This window comes from Pyrus communis, chromosome 5, assembly GCF_963583255.1.
Source record: "Pyrus communis chromosome 5, drPyrComm1.1, whole genome shotgun sequence".
In the NCBI taxonomy this organism is placed as follows: domain Eukaryota; kingdom Viridiplantae; phylum Streptophyta; class Magnoliopsida; order Rosales; family Rosaceae; genus Pyrus; species Pyrus communis.
Window position 1 is genome coordinate 27,929,448 of NC_084807.1, and position 18,173 is coordinate 27,947,620.

At 34.3% G+C, this 18,173-nt stretch overlaps 2 protein-coding genes across 2 annotated transcripts; both read right to left on the reverse strand.

The window, feature by feature from the left end:
* Window positions 1-3,571: 3,571 nt before the first annotated feature.
* On the reverse strand, window positions 3,572-4,323 carry LOC137733172 (uncharacterized protein PAM68-like). The gene has a single exon (XM_068472331.1). The coding sequence runs from the start codon at window positions 4,321-4,323 to the stop codon at window positions 3,769-3,771; it is 555 nt and encodes a 184-aa protein (XP_068328432.1). The 3' UTR covers window positions 3,572-3,768.
* Window positions 4,324-6,947: 2,624 nt separating this feature from the next.
* On the reverse strand, window positions 6,948-9,947 carry LOC137735640 (DUF21 domain-containing protein At5g52790-like). Its single transcript, XM_068475084.1, has 13 exons — window positions 9,767-9,947; window positions 9,610-9,686; window positions 9,434-9,517; window positions 9,202-9,315; window positions 8,984-9,070; window positions 8,756-8,895; window positions 8,562-8,649; window positions 8,402-8,475; window positions 8,123-8,253; window positions 7,763-8,031; window positions 7,635-7,681; window positions 7,126-7,477; window positions 6,948-7,013 (listed from the first exon to the last, which is right to left on the reverse strand). Exons 1-13 carry the CDS (start codon window positions 9,945-9,947, stop codon window positions 6,948-6,950), a joined length of 1,710 nt encoding a protein of 569 aa, XP_068331185.1.
* Between the last annotated feature and the right edge of the window lie 8,226 nt (window positions 9,948-18,173).

Sequence of the window (18,173 nt, forward strand, 5' to 3'; positions counted from 1 at the left end):
CAAAGTTGAGATTAATGGTTGATTCTTAATGTCAACGTTGAGGTTTTTGTTTTTGTTTTTTTTTTTTTTTTTTTTTTTTGGAAAAACGTTGAGGTTTACATCATGCCACAAACATAGTAATCGTCGTCCACCAAAAGTTAAGGGGCAATATTACGTGTGTGATTGCGTGATTGCGAGAGGACAATACTTTTTCTATATTTGATCATAAATTTGAGAACTTTCATATCATTTTTGATAGATCTCAGCGACTATATCTTTTTAAGGGTATTTTTATCAATTTAATTCTTTAACTTAATAAGAAAATTGACAAATTTTTACACAGAATGATCAAAATAATTAACGATGAACAAACTCATGAACTACTTTTATCGACGTGATCAAAATGTATGTGAAAAATTATATTAATCACAATAACAATTTTTATCTAACAAGCCTGATTAATTAAATCAAGAGGTGTGTTATCCACACATCCCTTTTTACTTCTCACACATCCTTTGTTAATTTCTGTCTGTTGATCTTTTTCAATTCATTCGATTCGATAATCAAAAATTAAAAGAATGTATGAAAAGTAAAAAATAATGTGTGAATATCATACCTCTTAAATCAAATGCGATGAAGACTTCCGTGTGTGCAAAACAAATACAGATGCAAAATGTCTCAATCGGCACAGAAGATTAGGATTCTGTATGATGTAATGATATAAGTAGACGTATAACAGTAGGCTTCCTGTTGGTTCGTTAATTATTCTAGTGATCTCTCCCCACATCAACATCGAATGGAAAACGTCGTCGCCGGCCAGTAGATGGTTCCATTATGTTATCATCAATGTCGGTACTAATTAACCATTATTTGTGTGGTACATATATATCGTTACTTTTTAAATTCCTAATGCAGCTTGGTTAATGTTTGCAGAGTTTGTTATGTCTAATCAAGTTGTGCATTTATTTGCGGGGTGATTTAATGGTTAATACCGAATTACATACTTGTATTTCATACAATATATATTGAATTCAATTTTTGATAATCGTGAATGACACGATAATGATTAGAGGAGGCTGAAATACTTATGTGGGTTTTTTTAGCCCTTGAATGAGTGGGCTACCGTGGTAAAATCACAAACTGATTATTTATTTTTTAACAAACGATATTATCTACAAGGAAGAGGACAAATTTAGCCTCACAATAGACTAATAATAATGTGGTTTAAGTTTGTTTTTGACGAGAATCGAACTTAAGACTTCTCACTTACAAGTAAATAAGAAAACCACTAGACCGTAATACTAAGAGGAAAAAAAAAATTTAAGTTGTGTATTTTGTTTTACTTCTTCTAACTAGCACATTGAACCACATAAAAAGAAAATAGAAAACGTAATAGTACTTAATTAGAGAATATAATATGATCACTAAACACTGATTAACACATAACTGTCGTCTAGTTCATTTTAAAATCAGGAACTTTAACGAAAAGCTTTCGGTACTATTCACTTTAATGAAAAACTACATTTTAATCCTAAAAGTCAATCATGGTATTATTCACTTATAACACATTTTTATCCTTTTAGTTAAAACTCAATGTTTTCAAATTATTTTCATTAATTTTTCTTTTAAAATGATTCATTAGAAGCTTTTTATAATTGTTGAGATGACATCAATCCATATGCAATGTAAGAGCTCAGATCTAAGCACCTCCTTGTATTACAACTTGCAGTGACATCAACTCATTATTTAATAGTAGGCTTAGTAGCTTAAGTTAAACATACCTAGGAACTCTCCAAAAAAGTTGCAAATTTTTTAAATTAACAAGCGAACAATGTTAAAAAACTATTTGAGCTACTTAATTTCTTTTATTTTTCATACAACATGTTTGAATCCAAACAAGTTGGAAATTCGCACATGACTCTACACAATTTCATGATGAGTCAGACTAAGCCCTAAACAAGTAAGGCAACCAAGAAAACTGAAGTCTCAGTTCCTAGGCTCGTAGCTCCTGGCCCTGTTTAGCCAATGGAATGAGGATCCTTTCCGGATCTTCTTTGTGAGGATCTAGGGATCCTCAAATCATGTTAGTTCATTATATATTGTGCGATCATAAATTATTTTAAATACTTTTATTTAAAATTAAATATGAATAGTATATGACTAACCGTATAATATATGATAAACGGACACGATTTGAAGATCCGAAAAGAATCCTCATTTTAGCGGATGGATACCTGCTGTGTACTTTCTTCGGGTGCATCGAAAAATATTACTGGTGATTCTTTGCTTCTTTCATCTCTTCGTTCTCCGTTTTTCAAAAAAGGTCCCATCTTCCTTAAGCTGAGTTACTTTGACCCTTCCTCCCGTACATCCTTACTCTCTGATTGATCAAGTAAACTTAGGGCTGGTTTGGTATTGCTGTGCTTTGGAAAAAAGTCGCTTCTGCTGTATTGTGAAAATAAGCAGCAGAGTGTTTGGTAAACTTTTTTGTAAAAGTGTTTTTGAAAAAAAAAAGCAATATTATCGTGTTTAGTAAACTTTTATATAAAACATATATGAAAAAAAACCAGTTTTTCAAAGTTGGGTTTTGCAGCTTCTTGTTTTTGGCTATTTTTCACCAAAAACTATGAAAAAAAGCTGAAGCTGAATGTTTACCAAATACAAAAACAGCTCATAGCTTTTTTTTATACCAACTTTTTTCAGAATCACCTCAATATCAAATCAGACCTTAATCTTTCTATTCTTATTAAGAGTCAAACCCAGATTAATCAAATAGGCCAGTTCTCTATTTTAACAAACTTTAAATATTTTGTTACTAACAATTCAAACTCAACTCACTCAATTTTTAAAACCATATTCGCTCTCTTCTTCTTTTTCTTTGATTCACTGTTAAACCATTTAGTTCTGAATCTTGATTCTATAAATTTAAAAAGTAACTTTTCACTTTAATATTATATAAAGTATTTTCGACATGAGTATGCTCAATTGGACTGTTTAAAATAAATTTTAGAGATCTTACAGCTTTTCTATTAAACTTTCAATCCAATGATTAATATTTGGGAACCTTAACGAAAATATTCTGATACTATTCATTTTAATGGAAAATCATATTTTTACACTAAAAAATCAATCATGGTACTATTCACTTTACACTTTATTTTGTCATTATCGTTAAAACTTAAAATTTTCAAGCTCTTTTCATTAGTTTTCCTTTTAATATTTTTCATGGATTAATGTGCAAGTCAAATACAGCCTTCAATTAAATTGAAGTTGAATGAATAGAAAGAAGAATGTAAAACTGTGCAAACCATCACCTACTCACGTTAACATATATACATATGAGAAGTTTAATTTTAGCACAAGGTAATGTTAGGAAAATTAAATTTGTAGATAATATTTTTAAAGGCTAAATGATATGAAAGTTGATGATTAGATTATTACTTAAGCGTTAATAAACATGCCTATTTTTATTAGTGACACATCATTTAGTTTGTAAATTTAATTTTTCTAGCATTAACCTTTTTAACGTACCTGTTATATATATATATATATATATATATTATTAAGTTATTTATGTTATAGTACGGGCAAATTTATTTTCAAATAATGCATATAAATTTATGGCACATCATTCTAATTTTATAACAAGTGAATCAATAATACCGTGTAATCGACACACTCAAAAATTTACGTCAAGAGAATAAGGGGAAAACAAAAACTAACTAATGGTGCTTGAAGCCATGGTAACCAAAATCTATCAATTTAATTACATAAACCAAACTTAAACCATCATTTATTACTATTATTACTCTCGTCTTCCTCCCTCCACATCTCAACCCAATTGCTTTGAGCTTCTTCCAATCCAAGAACTGAACCCTTCTTCTCTGCATCCCAACTTGTAGACAATGCCCCATACGCTATCCCAAGAGCCGATGTCCCAAAAGTCAACAAGGTCGTCAAGAATGGTAGCCAAAGTGGCACGTCCCACAAGTGGTTCTCCTTCACCGCGTCAAAAACTTTCAAAAACGCAAAGCCCGTGGCCAAAGGCAGCCCCACGGCGGCGATAATTCTCACTAGCATTCTCTCGAAAACAACCTGTGGAACTTCCTCGTCGCCATCGTTGTTATCATTTTTGCCGGAGATTTTGCTTGTCGGCGTTTCGTTTGTGGTGGCTGGTTGCTCACTGCCAAAGCCTTTTGCATTTGCATGTGTTTTGTACGTACTTCTTTTAGGGTGGCTTTGGTTCTGCAAGGTTCTGGGGTGGAAGGTTAGGGTTTTGGGCTTCCATGGCGAAGAGCTTGAAAGATAGAGAGATGGTTGGAAGGAAAAAATCAGAGTTTTCATGGCTTAGGCTGGGTTACTTCTTTATAACGTCAAAGTTAAGTTGTATGGTCTTATTGCTATAAACCTTATCACAAATGAATGGTGGTGACATGGTCTCTAGAGATATTTTGTGATTTATTTTGAGATTTTTAATTAGTTGTGCTATTCAAACATCTCTTTTTATGTCCCAATATCATTAATTTTTGTCCCTTGTTCTTGTTCAATTCATTCGATCCGACGGCCAAAAATTAAAAAGATGTGTAAAAGGTAAAAATGAGTATGCACTACCTTTTTAATTTTCTGATCACCAAATTAAGCTAGGATAATTTGTTCTATACTGAACAAGCAAAACTCATAATAAAGTGAGAAAGGAACCAAATTAGTAAATCACAACTCGACCTACTTGTGCTCTTGCAAGCGACATAAACCAATGGTCGTGTTTTGTAACCATTTCGTTTTTAGATTTTAATTTTACTTTTTGTGCTTGAGATATATGACAACAAAAATGTATAAGAAAAATGATGGATGAGGAAGCGTGATGTGAGGGAGGAGAAGAACGAATGAAAACAAAATCTAAAAAATGAAAAACAACTTAAAATGTCAATCCATAATACTTCTACAACTCTGCTTCTGATATGAAGAAACTCAACCTACTTAATTATGATGTCAATCCATGATACTTCCTAGTTTAACTTCATATCGTGTAGTACTACTAGAGAGAAATGTCTACCTTGAGATGTTTTGTGATTTATATAGTATTAATGTTGTTTCTGTTTTTTAATTTTAGGTTTGGTTTTTACTCTCTCAATTCTAAGACCAAGTCGATTCGAAAATTATTGGTCAAAACAACCAAGGAAGAAATATATAATATCGGATTGAGAAATGAAGAGATTGTATAAGCAAAAGCGTGCATACGAGCCTATAAGCAAAACTCACAGTAAGTCAAGGCGATTGTGTCCCAGGGATCCTGATCCATGTCATCACTAGCTCATCAATCAACCAAAGGGAGAGAAACTTCCTTACCAAAGTGTTATTTTCCGTTCTTAATTATTTTTCTCCTCTCATGAGAGTTGAGAGCAGAATATATAAAAGTATTTTCTTTTAACCATAGGGTGTGTAATTGAACTCCACAATATATAGAAGTGGTTGGTACTTATAAATTGTGTATTCGATAAAATGGTATGAACAATATTACATATTAAGATCAATTTCTGGTTGATCATATCCAATTTTGAAGTTGGACCCCTACTCATTTTGTAGAGAAAGTGGTCCCTGTAAACCAGATGAGTTAGGATTATAGGTAGTGATATTCAAAACCCTTTTTTATCTTCCACACAGAGAACATATTTCATATATAAAGTAATATTTGGTATAAATTTAGTATATTATATCTAATTATATCTAATTATATTTCATTATATCATTATCTTTTTAATCTTGTAGACCTATCTTGGAGTTTATCCAAACTAAACGGAACATAGCTAAGATATCAAACCCCATTTTTGTAGTAAAACGACGTCGTCTCATCATGAATGTTGGGTCAGATTGAGTCTTTCTTCCACGCGGAGTAAGTTGGGCGCTTCTGCAACCAAGCGGCAGCCGTGACACCATTTTTTTCCGATCAATATTAGCTAATTTACCTTGTGTTTGGGCATCCAAATCATGAAAATTTCGGACAGCGGCCCAGCCTTCATTCAAGCATTTTGACGAACAATTTTGATGCAGGCTGAGGGGTGGCTGCCCCTCCTTGTCCTGCTGTAGCTTCGCATGTGGCCCCACCCTTCAAATAAATTGAAGATTACAATTCCTCTAACGTAACAAAAAAATATACAACCTGAACAAGGCTAACATTTGATCGAAATCAGATTAGGTAATTTAGGTATGTTTTGCCTTCATACATATCTTCTAGTATATTCCGAAGTTTATTTTGGGCCATCAACAAATTAAAAAGATAATTTCCTTCTTGGCATTTTTATGTTTCAAGGTTCAAACTGAGAGTGATTAATAATTGGGTTGTGTTATTCACACATTTTTTTTAATCTTCTATACACCCTCTGCTAATTTTAGTTAATTAAATAATAATCTTCAATTCTTTCAATTCGAGACAAAAATCGAGTAGAGTGTTGAAAAGTTAAAAAAGGAAAGGGGTGTGCGTAGCCACACCCTTTCATATTTTGCACGCAACTGAAGACATGATCAAATATGTTTGGTAAGATCTGTCGTCATTAGTGTCCAAAACAAGCGTATTAACTTAAGTCATTAACAATAAACTAAGTACAGAAAGCAAACTGCGTTGAATTAATTTTTATTTTAATTATTAAGCAACTGTTGCGTCAGTAAGGGCACGTTGTTTCTTATATTTGATCAAACACGTACTATTTTATTTGGTTTAATTAATTAAAACTAAGATGGTCTTCAAGCATGCAGAAGGAAGCATAAACAAATGCAAACAACTCAACTTGATTAACTGTGAATGTATAAAATATATCAGCGTGAATATATAAATATATATCATCAACTACTTTTTCTACTGTTGCATGTTGCATGTTGCAAATAGCATGCACACCATACTATATAATTACAGATTAAGAATAAACCTAAAGAAAATTTTGTTACGTTCCATAACTAATTTACTTTAATTAAATTTACCACCTGTAAACTTTATGGTCACTGGGGTTTGGCAGCTTCTCATCATCCGATTTTCTTGAGGCCTGCTAAGATCAAAATTTTCATATAAACAAGGTGAACGTATATATGCGACACAATGATTGTTATGTTACGTCACGTTTGATGTCTAAAATTGGATTGGATATATTAACTCACTCGATGTGAGGATGGACAGCTGCGAACCGGGCCTGCGGATGCATGCAGGGCAGGTCTTATAAAAGATTGTTGATTATATGGATAAATTGGAGACCCGGTTGCAGGAGTGCTGTATGTAGACAGTGGAGACGGCTCTGGAGTTCTCCAATAAATCGGAGACGCAGATTTTCTTGGAGATTTTGGGGCTGATGACCTTCTTGAATATGGCAGGAGGGGAGACCCAGCTGCAGGAGTGCTGTATGAAGACAGTGGAGACTGCTGTGGAGTTCTCCAATAAATTAGAGGCGCAGATTTTCTTGGAGATTTTGAGGGTGATGATCTTCTTGAAAATGGTAGGAGGTTGATTTTGATTCTGTGGATTAAACAAAAAACAAAGCAAATAGTCAGATCAAATATAATTAATGCTCATTAAAAGTATTAACAATCATTTGGGTTTTAGGGTTTCGCTCTAATTTTTGTAACAGACATGTGGAGTTTACGTAGAAAACAAGAAAATTGTCACCACTCACTTCTTGTGAACATCGACATATTCATCTGTTTCATCCAGTATATCTTCCTTGAAGACAGAATAAATAGACTCGTTAGTTCAACTTTCAAACGTATATCGACATGAAAAAACATATATTAACTTGGGTACCTGCAGCAGTTCCTCCATAACATCCTCCATTGTTATGATACCGATTACCTCCTCGTCCATGCGACTTTGAACGGATTCAATAATTTCAGATGATACATTTTGCGTCCGCAATCCTTGCCTCTGTTGCGTATTTTGTGTCTCCAACTCTTGTGCTTCCTCCACAACATGCTTTGATGCAGGAATACTGTATGCAGTTTCACTTGAACATAGAGGTGATGACATGTCCTCGGAAGTGCTCAGACGCTCTTGCTCTTGTGGAAAAATTAATCCTGTAGAATCGCGCTCAACAACCAAGAATTCTACTAGTCTAAAAACATTTTTTTTACCAAAAACTTGATTTTCAGTATAATGTAACATTACCTCCGCTCCCTGCTAGTTTTGAATTTGATTTTGAATTAATATCCTTGTTACTCTTCACCACAGCAACCATATGACTATGACCTTTCTTGAACTGATGCAGTATATCGTATAAAGGCCAATCCTCATAGACCCTGTTAAAGATTATGTACAGAATTACGTTAACAAACACTAGTTTTGGTTTTGCCTAAAACCTGTGTTAGCATTGTAACCGGAAAAAAAGAACCTTGTGTTAGCATGAAGCCAATTGCCAGTTTTGATAAGGAAACACTCATACACTACCTTGGAATCTTTCTGATAGTCAAGTATTTAATTGTCTTTTCGTCCTCAGGACGGATGAAGACCAAGTTCTTCAACTAGTACATTCCGAGAAAACGTGAAATTGGTTACACGAGGATGAAAGGTAGCTTTAAGAAAATAGTAAACAATGAGGCCTGCTTACCAGTATGAGGCCAATAATGTTTGTTGGGGTTCCGGAGTAGATAGGTATACGACTGTGACCTTTGCTCGCTATTAAACCAAGTGTATTCCTAAAGATCCATGGACAAAAACACATCAAAATGACATAGCACTCAAACGTAATTAAAGATAATTTAATTTTGGTATGAACAGATTCAATTGACCATCGTAACATACTTGTCGAGTTTTGAATTGATATCAAGAGAGAAAGTCTGAGATATGGGAGTCATTGCATCTTTAGCAATCTTGAAAGTCAAATCCAGAGCACCACCAATAATCATCGTTTCGTGATGCGATAACTCTCCACCTTTCCCAGCCTAGTGATGAACAAGATCACAGTATTTAGACTTTTGACACGGTATGCATAGACGGTTAACATTTAACAAGAATCTTTAGCAAATTTACCTCATTGGCGTGCAGATCCACCAATGTTTTTAGCTCTGCTCGTCTTAAGAGCGCCGAATGCCCTTTGCCAAGGAGGCAATCCAGCAGCTGCCATGGTCAAATTTCCAAACACGAAAAAGTCTTAATCTGTGCAGTTTATGCTTAGAACGAAAGAGTTGAGTTACGTGAAGGCAGCCAAACTGGACATTTATCTGAGCTATACTGAACATGTGTTTTACCTTACTGAAAGGATACGATAGGGGGAGGAAAACCACAATAAGCAATCGTACCAAGTGAGTCATTTTCGCACCCAGATGTAGTCCATATCGAGAACATACAGCTTGAGGAATGACCTAAGAGAAAAAAGCGAAGGATAAATGATCTTAAGACAACGATAATGTATTATCAACATCTAAAGTGCATTAGGCTGGGACAAAAATCAAAGTGAATGGCTTAAAACAAAAATTTTACCTCCGCAAATGCGAGTACAAGGGTGACTGACACAAGAATCGCAGCCCAAAAGGGAAGAAGCGACTCCAGGAAAATGGGAAGCGCCTTATAGAACAATACATTAGTCAATAGGCCAATTAATTTTGTACTTCAGAACATAAAAACTAGCACAATTTACACATGTTGTAGCGGCGTACCTCCATTGCCAGCGATTTTCCTATGAGGAGAGTACATAAAAGTAGATGTTCATTCTTAACAAGCTGCAGAACCTTCGCTGCAAATATAATAAGCTGATTAAGCTAGCAATTAATATTCACAATGATGTAATTAATGAAATTCGGCGTAGCTAGCAACCTGCATCCTTCTGGTCTTGAGGCTGACCGGACTTAATGAGGACTTCGAGATCGACTTGGCTGAAGGAGAGGAGTCCTAAGGCAAGGCCTGATGCAATGCCGGCAAATGCCACAAGGACCACACATATGACTATGAACACCCAGAAATCGGTCTCACAGCACAGTATGTCGTGGTCTCTCATGGTGGTATAGTTAGTACTAATATTGCAACAATGAACTACAATGTATTGATCAAACAGAAGGGTTGGCTTTATGCACTTTCGCTTGAACAAACACGCGAAGGACTATCTTTTGTATCGATCACAACAAACAAAACAACGAAACAAATAGTGTCGAGTGTTGTGAATTTTGGACAAAGACAATCAGAGCACGTATGAGATGTGAATATATATATAGGTACAGTCTTCTCACCAAATCCAAGTCCCTAATAAAAAAAAAAAATAATTAATCTGGTAATTAAAAAACAAGAAAGTTGGAATAAAACTGGTAATATCCAATTTTAATACTAAAAAACGAAACCTAAGGCATCAAAACCTCCATTGGATTGTGACAGTTGGAAAGTTAATTACTAAAGCATGCATGTATGGAATGGACGTACGTAAGTTAACAAGGGAAGCTCGTATCCGGTGCTCAACTCATCCGGTCTCAGCTTATCCGGTACTCAACTCCAATACATATACATAAATCCAATCACCAAAAGAGACTCCTTTTGATTCTATTTGTTGAGCACCAAAACCCAAGATTCCAACTCTCATAGAAGCATGCGTTCATATGGTTCGTTGGAAAACTTGTGAAGCAGTGACGGGATCGTTCATATCGCAACTCTCATGGAAGCACGCGTCTCTCTAGGTATTCATAGAGAGTAACAACTCCATTAATCAATGTCAGTACATATGTTTAATACCAAACAGTTGAAACCAATAAGTCTTCATAGAAATTGACAACTTGGTGAATCAAACAACCAAAATGTTTGTGTGTCGGTTAACAACTACAAAAAATTAATTGGCATACTATATATCCTGCTGGTGGAAATCAAAGAGATGAAAAATAGCTTACGGTACCTCAAGGAAATAACAACTCCATTAATCGTCACTCAGGTGGCAATTTCCACAGAATTGACCAACTCGGTGATCCAAATCAAACGACCAAACCAACATCTAGAGCAACATTACAAAACATATCAGTGTCACCCCTTATCATCCGATAAGTGCATTCACATATTTAAACAGCTTATAAACAACTTGAAGTTACAAAATAAGTAGGCACAATCCAAATTGGAGGCTGAATGCTTTTCTGCATGAAGGTCACAGCAAGCTTCGACTTTAGAGGTAAAACACACTAAAATCATCGATAAGTTTTTCAGTGTGCCGGGAACACAGCTTTATACACTAAGTGTCATAATGCTATTAGTTGGAAAGCTTTTATTTGTTCAAATTTCCAACTAATTGTATTATAATACTTAGTGTACCAAGCTGTATTCTCGACAAATTAAAAATCTTTTAAAATCATGAGTTCCGGGGCCACTGATTCGAACTGGTCTTATTGTACTCCAATCGAAATGTCGAAGTTGACGTGCAAATGCAGGCTGGGCTTCAGATGTCAAAATTGACGCCAAGAAGCATAGGCATCAAATCAGTTTTTTGTTTTTGTCCAAAAGTATTCAACTTGCCTCCTTACATTAAATGAATAGTATATTCAAGTGTTTTATTTATTTATTTTTTATTTATTATTTTTTTTATGGTTTTTAAACCACTAGCTACACAACTTTTATTATTTTTATTTGAAAAAACACATAAATGAAGCAATAAATCTCGACATATTGGGTGGAAGGAAGATATTGACATTCTATCAAATTACCAAATCAGCTATCAAATTGAAATTTAATATTTTGAATTTGATGTTTCTTTTGAAGATGCTCCAATCAAACACACTAAATATTTCCAATGTTAACTAATCATGTACGAATCAATTTCTATCAGCTTCCGCGGAATACATCTTGGTGAATCAAATTAAACCACAGAACTCCATGTCACATAAAGTGAAATAGCAAATCATTTTAAGTTATACGTTTAAAATATGCTAAATATCTTAATTTAACAACATGATGTTACAAAGTGAGTATTTTCATTGAAATTAACAAATAATCAGTATTTTAGCCAATTTTCCTAAATTTTTTAGAGAAACTAACTGAACCCATAATTTCGTTCTAAATTGCAAAATTGTTGTCTGCTGGTCACCAATGGCCTTGAGTCTTTTGTTTTGTAGTTGTTAGATTGAACAATTAAAGTAAAATTAATGGTTAGAATTAGCATAAGATGTGGAAAAAATAATAAGTTGTGTGGCAAAATCGCTACCCCTTAGTAATCCCTCACAAATTAGGATTTAAGAGGATTATTGAGATTTGTATGGAAATGACGATTAGCTGGAAGCCTCCGTCCATCAAGCATAGGGAACATTTGTAGGGAATGAAACATCAAATATTATATGGATTTTCTTGTTTCTATTGACTTCAACAGATTTCGAAACGTTTTTAGATACATTGACAACACAACCAATAAGTGCTTTTAAATTATACATTTATACTTGTTTGAAAGTACTTTTAAAGTAACTGAAAATACTTTTAGAGAATATTTTTTTTTTGTTTTAATGGAAATCCTTGATCCTCCTGCTTGTGAATGAGTTGTCAGAGATTGCCATGGTCGAAAATTAAGGTTTATTTTTCATAAATGAGTTGTCAAAGATTGCCCGGTAATTTTTACGGATTTTGGAACGACGACATTTTGGACACTTTTCGGGTGGAATATATTTTGGGAATTTCTCTTGGGCCTTATTTTGTGTGCCCTGTGGGGCCACTTGCTTTTGGGTTGTCCCCTAGTCCACTCTCTTTTCTCCTCTTCCCTCTCCATGACTCGTTCTCTCACACTCTCTCTCTCACTTTCTCTCTTTTCTTTTTCTCCCTACATCACTGCATCCTCCATTCCCCGATGACCAACACACACACATACACATACACACCCACCCAAAGAACCACGACGAATGACGACACCACTACCATCGTGATAGGCTTCCTCTCTCTCCCTCATCCTTTGTGAAGCACAGAGACACCCATTTGGAACCCAGCACACCAACCTTTCTGGCGAGGTCCGACGGCTTCAAGCCAATTCCCGGCCACGGCTAGACCTAAAATTGGTAAAATCCTAATTTACTCTTGGTGGGTAAATCGCATGCTAAGGTGGAGAATCGGAGTTAAACGAAGCTCGAGAAGCTCCGGCCTCATTTTCCGTCGAAACCAGTTTGAAACCGAGTCAACTCAACCTGGTAACCTAATGAACCCAGGCCTTTAGGCCGTGTAAACCCAAGCTTTCGGCCCAATGAACCTAGGTCCAAACCCATTTGTTAAACTTAACCCAAAAAATCCTTAGGCCAGCCCAGAACTAAACCCAAGCCCAACTGAGAACCAGGCCCGGGTTTATTGCCCAAGCCCAACCTTGCGGCCCAAATCCTCGGCCTAGACCCAGTCAGATCCCAAAGCCCTGGCCAACACGTGGGTGGCGTATGGGCGTACCCAATGTCCCCCCTATGTTTTTTGATGTCCTGAATCCGTTTATGACATCCGTTTCCCAAAATTCAATTATTTAAGTATAGTTTTATTAATTGGACCCTTTATGTGCTTATGTGCATTTATGGCGGCGTTTCCGACTTCGTTAGTTGCATGGTTTTTCGATGGCGAAGTATTTGTGAGTGGACCCTTTCCAAAATGCATAATTTTGCTATTAGAAATGCATACATGAAAAGCATTAATGGTTACGTTTTATGAGTAAATTAGATTTTACTTTTTATGAGATATTATGCTTTACTGAGAATGTTTTGGAATACCTTGCTTTATCGATTTCATGTTCCTTGTAGTATATACGATGGATGACTATATACTATGAAGATGTTTTGAGATATGATGTTTGAGCTACTGAGCTCCGTTGAGATATATGTACTTATGTTGGAAAGATTATGTTCAATGATTTTTGTGCTTATCTAGTGGTCACTGTTCTGCTTACGGGCGTATGTTCTGCCTACAGGCATATGTCCTGCCTACGAACGAATGTCCTGCATTGGGGCGAGTATGATGCCACTATTTAGCACACTATATATGACATATGTTTTATGAAGTTTTATGGCATGCTAGGGTTTTCAGAAAACCTATTACATATTATACTAATGAGTTTTCATAAACTTTGGGGGTTAGTACGTTAAAGATTAACTGTTTTAGTATTACTTATATATGAACTTAGTCCACTCACCTTTTTTGTTTTGCGCCCCTTCAGGACTTAGAATCGAGGTGTACAATCCTGGCATCAAGGCATTTCGAATCGGCATCTTCAAGTCTTCTTGGTGTAGGACCTATTCCTTTGTTCATTCAATTTTATATTATTTCTTTTTAGTGTTCTAGATTAGTTGTATCTTCTGAACACGTTCCTCATTTGCATATTAATTATATTTAAATTTATAAGTTTTATTTATATTCATTGGTTCTCATGCATATTAGTGTGGCTTCATCACCTCAGGGTGTTGGCCAGCACATGCCTACCTTGATGTTTGGAGGATATCGGGTCAGGCGTGTCACTAAATATTTTTAATGTTAACTAATCATGTATGAATCAATTTCTACGGAATATAACTTGGTGAATCAAATTAAATCACAAAACTCCGCCGTCACCTAAAATGAAATACCAAATCTAAAATGTTAAGTTATATGTTTAAAACGTACTAAATATCTTAATTAAACAACTTGAAGTTACAAAGAAACTAACAAACCATGAGTATTTTGGCCAATTTCCCTAAAGATATTTAGAGAAACTAACCGAACCCATAATTTCGTCCTAGATTGCAAAATTGTTGCGTGCTGGGTACTAAAGGCCTTGAGTCTTTTGTTTCATAGCTGTTATACTGAACAATAGAAGTAAAATCAATAGTCAAAATTAATAGAAGGTGTGCAAAAAGTAAAAAATGGTGTGTTGAAATAGCTAATCCTTGTGCAATCCTTCGCAAAATAGGATTTAAGATGATTATTGAGATTTGTAGGGAAATAGCGATTAGATTGGGAGCCTCCATCCAACAAGCATAGGGAACATTTGTAGGTAATTAATATCAAATAATATGGATTTTTTTTTGTTTCTCTCGACTTCTATAAAGATTTATGATTGATTTTGATGAGCTAAAATGGCTTCTCTAACGAAACACGTAGTACTCGTTCACAGACTCCAAAATGTTTTTTTAATACATTTGACAAAACAACAAATAAGTGCATTTCATTTAAGAAGCGGTTTCTTTAAAAAAAACATATATAATACTCATTTGAAAATGTTTTTAAAGTAATTAAAAACACTTTTGGTTTTAACAAAAAAAAAAACGATTTTTTTGAAAATGTTTTTGGAATCAATTATTAAAAAATTGTAAATGAATCCTAGTTTAGCACTTGGAAGTACTTCTAACAAGATGCATCAGTTATGTGTAGGGATGGGCAAATACCCATTGGTTATGGGTAACCTCGATTATCTGTCCATTTAAATTTGACGGTTATGGTTATGGGTAACCGTTTAGATAAATAAACGGTTATGGGTATAACCGTTTACCCATGAAATTTAAATGGACGGTTATGGGTATTACCGGTGGTTATAAACGGGTACCCATTTAACCGTTTATTTTAATAAATGTAAAACTAAAAAAAAAAAAAAAAATTAGTTTCTAACTAGGTTTAGTATCCCGAGATATATTTGGTTACAAAGGGCCATAATATATATATATATATATATATATATTTCTCATTTGAGAGAAAAATATAGTTGATAGAATGGGCTAATGTTTAATATATGTGATTGAATGTGCTAAAGCATTGGAGTGTTTGACAGTTTTGTTTTGGAGTCTTTTGGAGCTTTGACCAATTCAAGATAATGATTACCTTGAGCATTTAGAAACATGTTATTATCAATGATGCGTACCTATATATATTATCAGAGTTGTTAGAGATTGAAGTGAAACGGGAGCCATGTATTATTCTGTTTATTTTCTTCGCTAGTATCAAATAAAATGAACGTAGAGAGGGACAAATGAGGAAAACATTATTATTACTTTCTACTTTTCATCTTTTTGTACTACCCATACAATACAAGCATACGTCTCTTTTAATGCATGTAAAAGGCTTACACACCAAAACAATAAAAATCAAACTTCTACTATTTAAGCAATTTAATTTTGACTTCTACTATTCCACTTTCCACCCTTAGCCATATGTGGTTGTTTTCTTTATGTGGGCATTCACACCAATTTCATAACAGAAATCATTACTTGAGTATTTATAGTCTCAACAACTACTAATGTTAGTGAGAAACAATTCAAGAATTAATTACAAAAAATAAAAAGGCACAACTTTGTATTACTTGTAGGGCAAGTAACCCCATTATTTTTCTTAAAAAAAGGCACAAGGTACAGAGAAATATCATCACAATAATTCTCAAGCCTATCTTTTCTCTTTATGCAGTTGCACCCCTCTCTCTCTCCTTCAGTTAAATTTAGGCCACAACGCATTGTTAAACATGCTCCTAACACTGAGCTAAGGAACTGAATGCTTGTTTACTACAAAGCCGTTCACAATATTCGTCAAGCAATCCAAGTAATCTATCAAACATGGTTTCAATTTCGATATTTTTTTAGCAATGATTGCATGAAACATTCACCATGAAGCATGAACTCTAATTTTACATTTTTTTTTTCTTCAAATTATGGATTCAGCTTAAATTTATTGTTTTTATAATTGTGGTGAATTGAATATGCGTGAATAAGAGAAGAAAAAAATGTGATTTTTCAAACTTGGGAGCCGCAGCCTGAAGCCGCGCGCCGAGCCACCAAGTCGTTCCTGCTCCAAAACTCTAAGGTCCAAAACAAAGCCATTTTGCATCACCTTTCTTATGGACCTGGGCTGCCTGTAGTCGACCCGCAACCCAATTAGGCATATGCACCAAACCGTCCCACTTGGTTTTTTTTCTTTTGGACCTTGTTTTATTTTTGGCTCGTATGAAATAACAAGTCCATGGGTTAGGCCTTGTTTTTCACTTTTCCTTCTTAGCCCAATAATTGGGTATATAATCTGTTAACCCATTTACTTCTCCTTTGTTACCCAGCAACCCAACAACCACTCTTTTGGGCCTACAAGTCACAACAGTCCTATATTTTGGGTCGTCACTCATTCTTTTCACACATAGGTCCTGAAACTATTCCCGTTCACTACATATGTAAATTGTGTTTGTTTGCAGGTATCATGAACTAGAGTTCATACTTAAACTCGAACTTGAAGTTTTGAAAATAAGTGCCATAGAAATTTGAAGTTTCATAAAACAATACACCCATAAAAATCTGGAGTTTTTGTAGGTGATTTGTTAGGATTACATCTAAATGATGCTTTTAAAAACAATTGTAAAATTTAGTTTGTGCAAATTACTTTATTTTCCATAATTTTATTTTGTGATAGAAGACAAAAATGTTTTTTCACTCTCTTATAGTTGACAAAAATAGTTTCATTAATATGTAGTTTAAATTAACTTCTTCTTTACAAATATGTTATGTGCAAATAAATTAACTTGAAATAGGTCCAATTTTATGGAAAGAGATCCTTTTTGGATCCCTTCCACCAAATCCACCCAGTCAATCAATACAGGCCCTTAAAATTTGATCTAACGGCTACAAACATGGCATCCCTTTAAAAGTTATAACTACTTTAGCTGTTGGACTAAGTTTCAAGGGTCCGAATTAGGTGATTGGGTGGATTTGGTGGAAGAGATCCGGAAATGATCATTTTCCCAATTTTATGGCCTAACAATTAGATTAGTCCAATTTTTAGTTATTTTTTTTTATTTAAGTCCATGAATATGACTCCATGTGTCAGCATTATTTGTTGTTAGGTTGATGTTTTGCATTGTGATTACTATTTTACTCTACTATAGCTATTCAATGGAAAAAGAAAAAAAAAACAAAATGATACGATCGGTACTTTACTAGCGATTTTTAAAATTATAATCGCTAAAACTGTAGCGATATATAGTGTATAACATCGCTATCTTTATACCGATCCATTCCTTTTTAATTTTTTTTTCAGTTTTTTTTTTATTTTTTTATTTTGTTAATGTTTCTTTTATTTCTCTTACCATAACAACAAACTATCATATTCGTGTTTTTCAAAATATATTATAAGTCATTTTTAAACACTTGTAATCAATGATTTAAAACCTAAATATAAAGATATTTTCCTATTTTCTCACTTTAAGAATCAATAAAAAATAGTTTCAAGACCTAATAATCGGTAGGATCACATCCAAAGGTTTTGCAATATTTTCCTTAACTCCAGCGCAAAATATTTCTTA